The sequence below is a fragment of the Berghia stephanieae genome, chromosome 12 (genome assembly GCF_034508935.2).
Source record: "Berghia stephanieae isolate SIO BIC M18660-M18661 chromosome 12, UCSD_Bste_1.3, whole genome shotgun sequence".
Taxonomy (NCBI): domain Eukaryota; kingdom Metazoa; phylum Mollusca; class Gastropoda; order Nudibranchia; family Aeolidiidae; genus Berghia; species Berghia stephanieae.
In genome coordinates this window covers 41,036,402-41,051,401 of record NC_088371.1, presented here as the reverse complement: position 1 = coordinate 41,051,401, position 15,000 = coordinate 41,036,402, and the positions used below count along the sequence as shown (strand labels likewise).

At 35.6% G+C, this 15,000-nt stretch overlaps 1 protein-coding gene across 1 annotated transcript in view; it reads left to right on the top strand.

Annotated features, from left to right (window-relative positions):
* Window positions 1–15,000, top strand: part of LOC144957994 (uncharacterized) — a 32,321-nt gene that overhangs the window by 220 nt on the left and 17,101 nt on the right. The window contains exons 1-2 of the mRNA XM_078889572.1: window positions 1–140; window positions 12,899–12,914. The exon at window positions 1–140 is cut by the window's left edge and continues 220 nt beyond it. Coding sequence (XP_078745698.1) covers window positions 77–140; window positions 12,899–12,914 — 80 coding nt within the window. The 5' untranslated portion in view covers window positions 1–76. The remainder of the gene's footprint in view (window positions 141–12,898; window positions 12,915–15,000) is intronic.

The following is a 15,000-nucleotide window of genomic DNA, read 5'->3' as shown; positions in this document are numbered from 1 at the left end:
GGAGTTGTATGTAATCCAAGAACACACCTCGGTGACTTCTACTTTCCTGCTTGCCTGCCTTGTTCACGGTAACGAGATGGCGATCGTGACAAGTGTGTCCTGGACTTCTGGACTTATTTTGTTCTCAATTCTCACTGCCGGTAGGTTTAGACTTCAAATAAATATTTGTGACTAGGTATTCTAATGAAATAAAATAAAATAAAATAAAATAAAATAAATGAAATTCTCTTAATTCATCTCATAGGGGGAAATTTGACTTTAGGTCCTGTCTATTCCAAGGGAAGGATGGAATAACCCGGGCGTCAGCCGCAGTGCAGCGCCGCAAACTGAGCTAGGGCGAGGTGACTTGTCCAAGGCAGCGGGGGTGTTCGAACTCGAAGCAAAGACTATACCGCTGAGCTACGCTGCCCGTCTCAAAATGGTTTTATGTCCACGCGGATCTGACGATTTCAAAAAATGGAGCTTTTTTATATAGCGCAATATCCACTAAACATGCTCAAAGCGCTTTACAAGGGGTCCCTGACCAACAGCTACACCTAACATTAAGGGCGGGACATGATGCCTGTTAGGCGATATTACAATTTTTTTTCGGACAGAGACAATGCTGTTAACGGCCAGGTACACATTGTACACCTGAGTACTTCGAGAGAATGTGAGTAAAGAGCCTTTTCCAAGGACTCAACTATGCGCCGAGCGAGGCTCGAACCCAGGACCTTCCGATCCGAAAGCGAATGGCATACCATAAGACCACATAGCCGCACAAATTTTATTTTAAGTTTAGCTTAGGGGTACCGATAGCTCAGTTGGTAGAGCACTTGTTTCACACGATCGAGATCAATTCCGGGTGAAGTCGAGATATTTTTTTCTTCTTACCAACACTGCTGTCCCACTACCAGTAATTTGGTTGCTGGGTCCGTTGATCTGGTGGAAAGTACTTTTTTGTGTGGATAGACTAGCCTTCTATTTTAAGGGTAACAAGCAATTGCTATTGTCCGTTTCACGCCATAGAAACCGGGATAAACACCGGCTACACGGACCTAATCGCTATGAAGGATTACTTTGCCCTTTTCTAGCGTTTGTATAAGTGTAGAATATTATTTTCATTAATAATAATATTAATAATAATAATAATAATAATAATAATAATAATAATAATAATAATAATAATGATAATAATAATAATAATAATAATAATAATAATAATAATAATAATAATAATAATAATGATAATAATAATAATAATAATATTAATAATAATAATAATAACAACAACAACAACAACAACAATAATAATAATAATAGTAATAATAATAATAATAATAATAATAATAATAATAATAATAACAATAATAATATTAATAATAATAATAACAACAACAACAACAACAATAATAATAATAATAATATAATAATAATAATAATAATAATAATAATAATAATAATAATAATAATAATAATGATAATAATAATAACAACAACAACAATAATAATAATAATAATAATAATAATAATAATAATAATAATAATAATAATAATAATAATAATAATAATAACAATAATAATAATAATAATAATAATAATAATAATAATAATAATAATAATAATAATAATAATAATAATAATAATAATAATAATAATAATAATAATAATAATGTATTGCATCCCAAAAAGGTAATGTTTTGTACAAACGTATTATAATTTAATTTACAATGTATATTAAACAGATAATAAAAATAAATAATATAAATATATAAGGAATGGTTTTCTTCTATACTTCAAAAATCTTAAAATTTCGTTATTCTTGCTTAATCCTTCTTACTCAATTTTCAACAATCAGTTAATTCCAACTGAATACCAAAAACGATGTTATAGATACCCTTTAATTTACACACCCACCAAGAATGTTACGATCAACAGAATCTCACCTACTTAAAACGTCATCTGTGTCATAATACAGTGACGGTCGCCTAAATGCCCGGCGGTTGGGACGCAGAAAAAAATAAAACATACACAAAAAAAAAAAAAACAAACCCAAAAAATAAAATAGAAATAAAACAAACAAGCATTGAGGTGGAATTTAGACGAAGTTGACCGGGAGCGGGGCGAAAAGGCGGCGGGGGACGAAGTGGTCAAGTGGTTAAGGCATTGCACTGTGACTCGGAAGGTCCAGGGTTCGACTCCCGCTTCAGGAACTTTCATTTTTCTTTCCTTGGGCAAAATTATTAACTCCCAAATTGCTCACTTGGACAACATGGGTGATTCCTGTTGACACCAGACATCTTGTTTGATGAATTATCTATATTCCTTCATGGAATGCCTAGGCGACGATGCCTTATCATGTTGTGGCGGAAGGGCGTAATTATTTGTTTTTTTTTTTAATCAAGAGCAAGATGAATACATAATGTAGGAACATTTACATCACGCATTTTAACCGATTCACAATGTTCATTGCGGTTCATAAATATTTAAAAAAAAATTGAGCTTTATATAGAGCAATATCCACTGAATGGGGGTCCCTGGTCAACAATAACATTTAACATGTAGGACGGGACATGACGCCTGTTAGGCGATATTGCAATTTTTCGGACAAAGACAACGCTGTTAACGGCCAGGTACTCATTTTACACATGAGTACGGCGAAAGAATGTGAGTAAAGAGCCTTTTCCAAGGACTCAACTATGCGCCGAGCGCGAGGCTCGAACCCAGGACCTTCCGATCCAAAAGCGAGTATCATACCCCTAGACCATATAGCCGCACTGATAATGCTCTGTTAGTTTCACCAATTGTCCATATCACACACTACACGTTGTCTGCAGGCGTTCTTTTTTGTCGTAGCATTAAAAAAAATATCAGTCATTGCCTGAAGCTCTTATGATTGGGGATAATGTGACTTTAAGTGTCTTACCCAAGGTCACGACACAAGGGCCAGATTTTCTCGTGATTAGGGATAATGTGACTTTAAGTGTCTTGCCAAAGGTCATGACACAAGGGCCAGGTTTTCTCGTGATTGGGGATAATGTGATATTAATTTCCATTACCCAAGGTCACGACACAAGGGCCAGATTTTCTCGTGATTGGGGATAATGTGACTTTAAGTGTCTTGCCCAAGGTCACGACACAAGGGCCAGGTTTTCTCGTGATTAGGGATAATGTGACTTTAAGTGTCTTACCCAAGGTCACGACACAAGGGCCAGGTTTTCTCGTGATTAGGGATAATGTGACTTTAAGTGTCTTGCCAAAGGTCATGACACAAGGGCCAGGTTTTCTCGTGATTGGGGATAATGTGATATTAATTTCCATTACCCAAGGTCACGACACAAGGGCCAGATTTTCTCGTGATTGGGGATAATGTGACTTTAAGTGTCTTGCCCAAGGTCACGACACAAGGGCCAGGTTTTCTCGTGATTAGGGATAATGTGACTTTAAGTGTCTTACCCAAGGTCACGACACAAGGGCCAGGTTTTCTCGTGATTAGGGATAATGTGACTTTAAGTGTCTTGCCAAAGGTCATGACACAAGGGCCAGGTTTTCTCGTGATTGGGGATAATGTGATATTAATTTCCATTACCCAAGGTCACGACACAAGGGCCAGATTTTCTCGTGACTGGGGATAATGTGACTTTAAGTGTCTTGCCCAAGGTCACGACACAAGGGCCAGGTTTTCTCGTGATTGGGGATAATGTGACTTTAAGTGTCTTACCCAAGGTCACTACACAAGGGCCAGGTTTTCTCGTGATTGGGGATAATGTGAATTTAAGTGTCTTACCTAAGGTCACGACACAAGGGCCATATTTTTTTCAATCATTGTTTTCCACCCGAGCATTGATAACGCTCAACATCGCTTGACTTGTTTCCACACATAATTAATAATTATGGATTGCTCGGCCATCGACATTGACACAGTGGTGCAGTCAGATCAAGAATGAAGACGTTTGAAACACACACACACAAACACACACTATATCACACACATTTGTATATTAGTTACATGGATTTGTTATTTACTGTTATGGCTCCCATAACCTGCGATCATTAATTAACTGGACCGCACAAGCTCCGCATCCATTATTGATTTTTTTCCAATAACTCATAAATTCCGCGTCTCTTCCAACTCTCCCATTCCCATCCAAACAAAAGCCACAATGAATGAGGAAATGCCGTAGATTTCCATAAAAAGACTTTCATGAAAATATTGCTGTTTGAAGCTCGAAGAAAAAAAAAAATAACGATAACTGTTGAATTGTAAGCTTCAATTTATTAGACGAAAACAGATTCTGTGGACGTTTAGGGTTTCCCCTTTATCAACAAAACACGATGAATAAAACACTAAGGACGAATGAGATAACAGTATCTGTCTTCGTCTAATAAATTGAAGCATACAATTCAATATTTGTCGTTATTTTTTCATCAAAAAGACTTTGAACTCACGGAGAAGCGATTGATTAGTCATTGTGTATATCATTGTTGTGTCAAAACATCAACTTCCGCCGTTGCTAATAGCAACAAGACTAATGATGTGGAGAAAACAAAAACAAAACGCGAGTAAATGTGACTCGAATAAAAGAGGACACAACACAGACTAAGTGTTGCTGTTGGCAGGGGCCCCTTGTAAAGCGATTTGAGCACGTTTAGTAGATATTGCGCTATATAAGAGTTCAATTAATTAAAAAAAAGTATAAATATATGCTGATCGTCAATAAAGATCATCCATCCTCGCATGACAGCCAACTTACACACATTGAAAGGTCTGATAACCGAACGCATATATGGGCTCGCTTAAACACTGTTGTAATAGACCATAGTTTACGTTGGTTTGAGAGTAGGCATGTGCGGCTATATGGTCTAGTGGTATGACACTCGCTTTCGGATCGGAAGGTCCTGGGTTCGAGCCTCGCGCTCGGCGCAGAGTTGAGTCCTTGGAAAAGGCTCTTTACTAACATTCTCTCACCGTACTCAGGTGTAAAATGAGTACCTGGCTGTTAACAGCGTTGTCTTTGTCCGAAAAATTGTATTATCGCCTAACAGGCGGCATGTCCCATCCTACATGTTAAATGTTGCTGTTGACCAGGGACCCCTTGTAAAGCGCTTTGGGCACATTTAGTGGAAATTGCGCTATATAAAACTCAATTTTATTTTTATTTCATTTCCGTTACAACAATGATATCATAACAATTTAGGTTGCCAGACCTGTCAATAAGTACACGTTGTAAATAATAAATAAAAGCATTAACGTGAATAATAACAGAATCAACAATTGTATTTTATTTCATGTCAAATCAAATCATTTTCGTTCAGGGTAACATAGGTCAGAAAGACCCTTAAATACTCTGATATTTTTTCATATATATATATAATGCAAATTTTCACTCACATTTTTGTGGCCGAGACGACTCGTTTCTGTGTTTTTTACACTTCTTCGATCGGCGTAATCCATTACAATGGACATTACAATGGATTACGCCGACTGAAGAAGTGTAAAAAACACAGAAACGAGTCGTCTCGGCCACAAAAATGTGAGTGAAAATTTGCATTATATATTAGCTCTAACCACCATTATCGAGCACTTTCGTACCTACAAGTACCCACCAACACTCATATGTATATATATATATATGAACACTATTATTTCATGGTATTTGGTTTAAAACACATCTCTTTAGAAAATCATTTGATGTTTAACATTTCTATCAGGCCTACTACATATTATAGATATCCTCAATTTTCATCTTGTATTACAGTGCGTGATAATTAAATTACAAATTGATTGATGCTATTCCAATATGATAGATTTTATGCTGAAATTATCAATTTATTGTTGTGTTTTATTTGCATTGTAAAGCGCCTCTGAGCACATTGTGGATCTAGGCGCTATATAAATTCATTCATTCATTCATTCATTCATTCATTCATTCATTCATTCATTCATTCATTATTCATTATAATATATATATATATATATATATATATATTATATATATATATATATATAATATATATATATATATATATATAAAATAAGTTCAAAAGTTCCAAAACGTTTATTTTAGGCAATTGTCAATGTAACTCATACAAGAATATATTTTTTCAACAAATCAAATAAGTAAATCAATAATAAAGCAGGCAAACAACGAATATAAAAGTAATAACATAATAATAATATAATGATAATAATAATAATTATAAATAATAATAATAATATAATAATAATAATAATAATAATAATAATAATAATAATAATAATAATAATAATAATAATAATAATAATAATAATACAAACAGAAGAAAAAATCAAATAGGGAAGGAAAGTTGTGACGTCACAACTTCTACATTTCCGGTTTCAAAATCATCGGAAGTGTGTATGTATGTAAGGAGGACTAATGAAAACTAGTTTACATATTGAATATGTGATAAATGTCAGATATATCTTAGTTAGTAGCAGGATGTATAGACAGATTCTAGGGATGACGGGACGTTAAGGCGCGAGGATGGATGATCTTTAGAAAGAAATTGAGCTTTATATAGCGCATCGTCATCATCATTGCCTTTTTTACCCTGGGTCAGGGTATAGGCCATAGACAGACAGTTTCCATCCTTCTCTATTATCATCATTGCCTTTTTCACCCTGGTTTAGGGTATAGGCCATAGACAGACAGTTTCCATCCTTCTCTATCATCATCATCATCATTGCCTTTTTCACCCTGTGTCAGGGCATAGGCCACAGACAGACAGTTTCCATCCTTCTCTATCATCATCATCATCATTGCCTTTTTCACCCTGTGTCAGGGTATAGGCCACAGACAAACAGTTTCCATCCTTCTCTATCATCATCATCATCATCATCATTGCCTTTTTCACCCTGGGTCAGGTTATAGGCCACAAACAGACAGTTTCCATCCTTCTCTATCATCCTCATCATCATCATCATCATGCCTTTCATCATCATCACATCATCTCTCATCATCATCATCATCTTGCTTTTTCACCCTGGTCAGGGTATAGGCCAAGACAGACAGTTTATCCATCCATTCTCTATCATCATCATCATCATTGCCTTTTTCACCCTGGTCAGGGTATAGGCCACAGACAGACAGTTTCCATCCTTCTCTATCATTCATCATCATCTCATCATTCATTGCCTTTTTCACCCTGGGTCAGGGTATAGGCCATAGACAGACAGTTTCCATCCTTCTCATATCCATCATCATCATCATCATCATTGCCTTTTTCACCCTGGTCAGGGTATAGGCCAAGACAGACAGTTTCCATCCTTCTCTAATCATTCATCATCATCATCATTGCCTTTTTCACCCTGGTCAGGGTATAGGCCACAGACAGACAGTTTCCATCCTTCTCTATCATCATCATCATCATCATCATTGCTTTTTCACCCTGGGTCAGGGTATAGGCCACAGACAACAGTTTCCATCCTTCTCTATCATCATCATCATTCATCATCATATCATTGCATTTTTCACCCTGGTCAGGGTATAGGCCACAGACAAACAGTTTCCATCCTTCTCTATCATCATCATCATCGTCATTGCCTTTTTTCACCCTGGGTCAGGGTATAGGCCAAAGACAAACAGTTTCCATCCTTCTCTATCATCATCATCATCATTGCCTTTTTCACCCTGTGTCAGGGTATAGGCCACAGATAAACAGTTTCCATCCTTCTCTATCATCATCATCATCATCATCATCATCATCATCATTGCCTTTTTCACCCTGGGTCAGGGTATAGGCCACAGACAAACAGTTTCCATCCCTCTCTATCCTGAGCTAACTTTTTTAAAAAAAAATCTCATTCCAGGTCTTACCACTTCTCTGTATATCATTATCAGCTTCTTTCCGCTTTGTCTGTTGTCCTTCATAAATTCTGTCATTCCAGAAACTCTTATATAGCGCAATATCCACTAAATGTGCTCAAAGTGCTTTACTTTATTGACGGTCAACATATACTTATACCAACAAAAATAAATTAATTGAACTCTTATATAGCGCAATATCCACTAAACGTGCTCAAAGCGCTTTACAAGGGGCCCCTGGTCAACAGCAACACTTAACATAAAACGGGACATGAAGCCTGTTAGGCGGAATTACAAATTTTTTTTTTAAGACAGAGACAACGCTGTTAACGGCCAGGTACTTACTCATTTTACAACTGAGTACGGTGAGATAATGTGAGTAAAGACTAAGGACTCAACTATGCGCCGAGGGAGGCTCGAACCCAGGACCTTCCGATCCGAAAGCGACTAGACCACATAGCGGAAAAGCTAGAAAATAACATGTCATTTCTTTGAAAACAGAAGGTTATAATTTACACAAAGCATTTATCCAGTTCTTCGGTAGAGTGGTTTTACACTTCCATTGAGATAGGAACCAGTTTTTTTGACATCACACGTTTATTCCCTATTGATAGATTTTATAAGTACACAACATCGTATATTTACAAACAAAATGTCAATTTGGTAAACAATTTTTCACTGCATATTTGCATAAGCATTAAAAAACGAGAATAATAATTTAATATCCTTAAATAATGCCCCAATACATTAAATAACAAAAATAAAAAGCAAAAAACAAAAACAAAACAAAACAAAAACAGAAACAAAAAACAAAAACAAAAAAAAACAACAAAACAAGTCCCAAATGTTGATATCTTTAAAGCTCCAAAACTCCAAGCACAAATTATTGTTAACCTACAAAGAATAAAGCCGTTTCGACATTTCTACCCTTTAATAGACGTCACGAAACGCTTGCAGGTCAGGGTGAACTGTCATGTCGATTAAACTTAACGTTTTACAAAAATCACTGGATAATTATTATGGGAGAGAAAATAGGAAGAAGACGACGGTGGTGGATTGGACCCTAGCCATTCTAAAGTTATGGCCTGATACTGACCAAAAAATGACGTCAAAATGCCAGTCTTTTGCCACAAAAGAAAACAAATCGTGAGTTGTATTCAATAGTTCAACCAATGAAATAACTTGTTTCCATGAGCTCTACTAACGACAACTCACTAGACGCTACACAAACCTAAAATATGACGTCAAACTGCCAGTCCTGGAGGGTTCTAGTGTCAGGCTATATTATATTAACGATGGCTACAATTGGACACACGCTTAGAAAGAATGACTCAACTATAACAAAGAAAGTATTGGACTGGAACCCTCAGGGCAGAAGATCAAGGGGAAGGCCACGAGGAACATGGAGAAGAATTAAAGAAGCTGATATACAGAGAAGTGGTAAGACCTGGAATGAGATAAAAAAGTTGGCTCGGATAGAGGATGGAATGTTGTCTGTGGCTAACTGACAGGTGAAAAGGATGATTGATGATGATGATGTGATAAGGATGAAGTTGTCTGTGGCCTATACCCTGACCCAGGGTGAAAAAGGCAATGATGATGATGATGATGATGATGATGATAGAGAAGGATGGAAACTGTTTGTCTGTGGCCTATACCCTGACCCAGGGTGAAAAAGGCAATGATGATGATGATGATGATGATGATGATAGATGAATTTTTGGGATAGGTAAAAGCATGTGTTTGTTGTTTTGGGGGCTATACCCTGACCAGGTGAAAAAGGCAATGATGATGATGATGATTATTACATGTTTTTTTTTTTAGCTCATTGCAGTACCATGAAATTACATTAATCCCTATCGGATAAAGCATATTTATTTCTCTCAAAGTTGATAAATTTGAGTTAAAATGAAGTTTGTTTTGGGTTTTTGATCACGCTGAGATAGGCGTCCAACTTCTACGTCAACGTCATGGCCCAAGACCCAAGGGCTAGAGCTCAGTTGGTCGCTGGTTCGGTTAAACAAGTCCACGCTGAGAGATTACCGTTTCGGGACGTTTGGTTACAAATAAAATTCAAAGGCACTTTTTTATGGGTCCCCCCTCTAGCCCTTTTCTTCAGTTGAAAAAGACAAACACGCAGAAAAAATGCCAAACTTGGGAATAACACGTATTTCAAAATTTGGCCAGAAATCTATTTCTTCAAATATCGATCTTTTAAAACGATCCGCCTCTTGCTATAAACTCTCAAACCTGGGACTTCTCGGAAGTCCCAGGTTTGGGAGATTTTATCAAGAGGAGATTCATTTTAATCAATAGATTTTCGAAGGGCGAGATTTCTGGCCAAAATTTTAAATACGCGATTCTTTTTCCAGAGTAGATTCGACAGAATAGACCTTTCTAAAAAATGGTTTCAAAAGCTATTCAAAATCAACGGCCGGACGTCCCACCCTCGTTGGGAAATCAATATCATATAAAAAAACTACATTATAATCAGTGGCGTGGCATGCTTACAGTTTAATGTGGTGCCAGAACCAGAAGAAAATGACATAAAACATGCTGTATTTGTAAATACAAAAGAAAGGGAAAAAAATCTAAAGAAAAGACTTACTCAAATAAGTAAGAGGCGGTATATTCCAATTCTCAGGGTTTTTCAAAATGCTGTAATCCACTTTTGGATGCGGTGCCAGGCACCAAATCAACAATGTAGCCACGCCCCTGAATAATAATATCTATAATATTTCTATCACAAGAGCGATTGAGGCTAACTGTGAATTCTTTCGCAATAGAGCAGTAAAGTTAGGTGCCCCAAACGTAAACAAAGGTCGAGAAGCACGTGGCAAACCACATGTTCCTGTCTTGACAGCTCACGTTCCAATGTAAATAATAGAAAAAAATAACCTTTAAAATTTGGCTGTTAGGTGGCAAAAGAAACACATATTCATAAATACTCGATCATGCAACAAATAATGTCTAGATATGGATATTTTATGGAACAAAAGGTAAAATTTTCTAAAATTTATCAAAAGTTACAGTCTATCTATTTTTAGACCAGAGCAAATTATTGCGCTGGTGTGAACAAAACGAGAATTATTCGGAGCCTGATTTTCATAATAATTTAGCCTTATATTATTATTTCTGCAACTGTTAGATTTTATGTAAACATATTTTCAATACTGAAAGTGTATTGCCTACAACTCAAACTACAAAATTGGGAGACCTATATTGTGCGTAAATTATTCCGGTCCCTAACGGAAATCACTAGCAACTTGTTATTGTTTACGTTTGGGGCACCTAACTTTACTGCTCTATATTTATCGGTATCGAGATAAATAGAAATGAAGCAGAACTGAAATTATAAGGTCATAGTTCATGGCTCATTGCGTTTAATTAAAGTGGCTTTTCGTTATTCATTTGTTCCTTGTTTAAAATCGATCGATCTTTTTAACAATTTTATTTACATGCTTAACATTTAGCTGTATGACACCAACTAATACATATATATATATATATATATATATATATATATATATATATATATAATATATACATATATATATATAATATATATATATATATATATATATATATACGAGTATATTATATATATAATAGGTGGAGTCATGCAACTATATGCTAAGCATGTATATATAAATTATATATTAATATATATATATTATATATATATATATATATAATATATATATATTATATAAAAACAAAAACCATGAAATAATAGTGCTCAACTTTAGGCTAAAAGGAGCTATTTATAAACATTTGAAAGATAATCTTAATTATCTTTCAAATGTTTATATATATATATATATATATATATATATATATATATATATATATAATATATATATATATATATATATAATATATATACATATATATGTATATATATATATATATATATATATATATATATATATTATATGTGTGTGTGTGTGTGTGTGTGTGTGTGTGTTGTGCGGCTGTGTGGTCTGGTGGTATGACACTCGCTTTCGGATCGGAAGGTCCTGCTGGGTTCGAGCCTCGCTTGACGCATAGTTGAGTCTTGGAGAAGTCTCCTCACTCACATTCTCTCACCGTACTCAGGTGTAACATGAGTACCAGGTCGTTAAAGCGCTGTTCTGTCCGAAAAAAAAAAGTAATATCGCCAAACAGACATCATGTCTCGTCCAACATGTTATGTGTTGCTGTCATGTTGGCCAGACACCCATTGTAAAGGCTTTTGGACTTCGAGTGGATATTGCGCTATATGAAAGCTCTCATTTTTAAGTATTGAAATAAAAACACTCAGGTACATAATAATACAGTAGGTCGTGGATTCGAACCCTCATCAACGCGAAATTTTTATTCTCTATTGTCTTCTGACACTTTTCTACTCACTTCATGCATTTTCTGTTATAGAAATATTTAAAAAAACATAAAACTTGAGCTTTTATATAGCGCAATATCCACTAAACGTGCTCAAAGCGCTTTTCAAGGGGTCCCTGGCCAACAGCAACACGTAACATTGAGAACGGGACATGACGCCTGTTAGGCGATATTACAAATTTTTGTTAGGACAAAGACAACGCTGTTAACGACCAAGTACTCGTTTTACACCTGAGTACGGTGAGAGAATGTGAGTAAAGAGCCTTCTCCAAGGACTCAACTATGCGCCGAACGCGAGGCTCGAACCCAGGACCTTCCGATCCGAAAGCGAGTTTCATACCACTAGACCACATAGCCGCACAAGACTTTATAACCTGATTACAGGTGGAGGAGAATAATATTTTATATTTCTTCATTTTGACTGAATCTCGTATAGATAGTATGCGTTTGGCTAAAGAGCTCACAACATTTTCATCCGGAAGTATAACGGACCAACACACAAAACTGTGTGTAACCATGAACTTTTATAGTCTGGATAATACAGTTTAGTGAGAATTACTCATAAACGCGGATGGCAAAAAGCAATAACAAAGACCCGAGTGACGTCATCTTTATTGTATCTATATTGTCATTAATTTTGTATTTTATGTGATTGATTGATGGTCGATTTATTCATGATTTATATTTTTCTTTATCGTTCTTTCTATTCACAGTTTCTGACGGGGCGAGGTAAGTTTGTTGCTTAGCCTGGAGTGGGCTGTCTGGGGAATTAGTTTTATCTACAGTTACGTGGTAGTAAGCCATTATCACCATCATCGCCACCACCACCACCACCACCACCACCACCACCTCAACCACCACCACTACCACCACCACCACCACCACCACCACCATCATCATCATCATCATCATCATCATCATCATCATCATCATCATCATCAATCTCATCTCATCTCATATCACTTTTCTTCTCTCAGTCTCATTTTCATCTCACTTGAATTTCTCTCTCTCTCTCTCTCTCTCTCTCTCTCTCTCTCTCTCTCTCTCTCTCTCTCTCTCTCTATACTACACTAACACACACTACTACCTACTACTACTACTACTACCTACTACTACTACTACTACTACTACTACTACTACTACTACTACCACTACTACTACAACTACACACACTAACTACTACCAACTACTATACTATACTATACTATACTACTACTAGTACTATACTACTACTACTATACTATACTAGTAGTATAGTATATAGTAGTATATGTAGTAGTAGTGTGGGTAGTATGTAGATAGTAGTAGTAGTGTAGTAGTATAGTATAGTAGTAAGTATGTAGTATAGTAGTGTAGTGTGGTAGTAAGTGTAGTGAAGTTGTAGTAGATAGTAGTAGTAGTAGTATGTAGTAGTAGTAGTTAGTGATAGTAGTAGTAGTAGTATAGTAGTATTGTGTAGTAGTAGTGTGGTGTGTAGTTGTAGTAGTAGTAGTAGTAGAGTTATAGTAGTAGTAGTAGTAGTAGTATAGTGTAGTAGTAGTAGTAGTAGTAGTAGTAGTAGTAGTAGTAGTTAGTAGTAGTAGTAGTGTATAGTAGTATAGTAGTAGTAGTAGTAGTAGTAGTAGTAGTAGTAAGTAGTAGTAGTATAGTAGTAGTAGTAGTAGTAGTAGTAGAGTAGTAGTTAGTAGTAGTAGTAGTAGTAGTAGTTGTAGTAGTAGTAGTGTAGTAGTAGTAGTAGTAGTAGTAGTAGTAGTAGTAGTAGTAAGTAGTAGTAGTAGTAAGTATGTAGTAGTAGTGTAGTAGTAGTAGTAGATAGTAGTGTAGTAGTATGTATAGTAAGTAAGTAGTAGTAGTAGTAGTAGTAGTAGTAGTATATAGTAGTAGTAGTAGTAATAGTAGTATAGTTAGTAGTAGTAGTTAGTAGTAGGTAGTTAGTAGTAGTATAGTATAGTAGTAGTATATAGTATAGTAGTAGTAGTAGTAAGTAGTAGTAGTAGTATAGTATAGTGTTAGTATATAGTATAGTAGTAGTAGTTGAGTAGTAGTAGTAGTAGTATAGTAGTAGTAGTAGTAAGTAGTAGTAGTAGTAGTAGTAGTAGTAGTAGTAGTAGTAGTAGTAGTAGTAGTAGTAGTGTAGTATAGTAGTAGTAGTAGTAGTAGTAGTAGTAGTAGTAGTAGTAGTATAGTAGTAGTATAGTAGTAGTGTAGTAAGTAGTAGTAGTAGTAGTAGTTAGTAGTAGTAGTAGTAGTAGTAGTAGTAGTAGTAGTAGTAGTAGTAGTTAGTAGTAGTAGTAGTAGTAGTAGTAGTAGTAGTAGTATAGTATATAGTAAGTAGTAGTAGTATAGTAGTAGTAGTAGTAGTTAGTAGTTAGTGTAGTGAAGTAGTAGTAGTAGTAGTATGTAGTGTAGTAGTAGTAGTAGTTAGTAGTAGTAGTAGTAGTAGTATAGTAGTAGTAGTAGTAGTAGTAGTAGTATAGTAGTAGAAATAGTAGTAGTAGTAGTAGTAGTAGTAGTAGTAGTAGTAGTAGTAGTAGTAGTAGTAGTAGTAGTAGTAGTAGTAGTAGTAGTAGGTGCTTGTATTTTTTTTTTGGGGGGGGGTAACTTTTTCAGAGTGTGGCAAACATTGTTGAGTACTTGGAAAATGCTCTTTACTCATATAATAATATTCTTTCACCGTACTCAGGTGCAAAATGAGTACTCTGGCCGTTAACAACATTGTCTCTGTCGGAAAACAAATTGTTATATATCGCCCGTCAGGCGTCACGTCTCGTTTTAAATGTTTCGTGTTGCCGTTGGTCAGGGATACTTTGTAAAT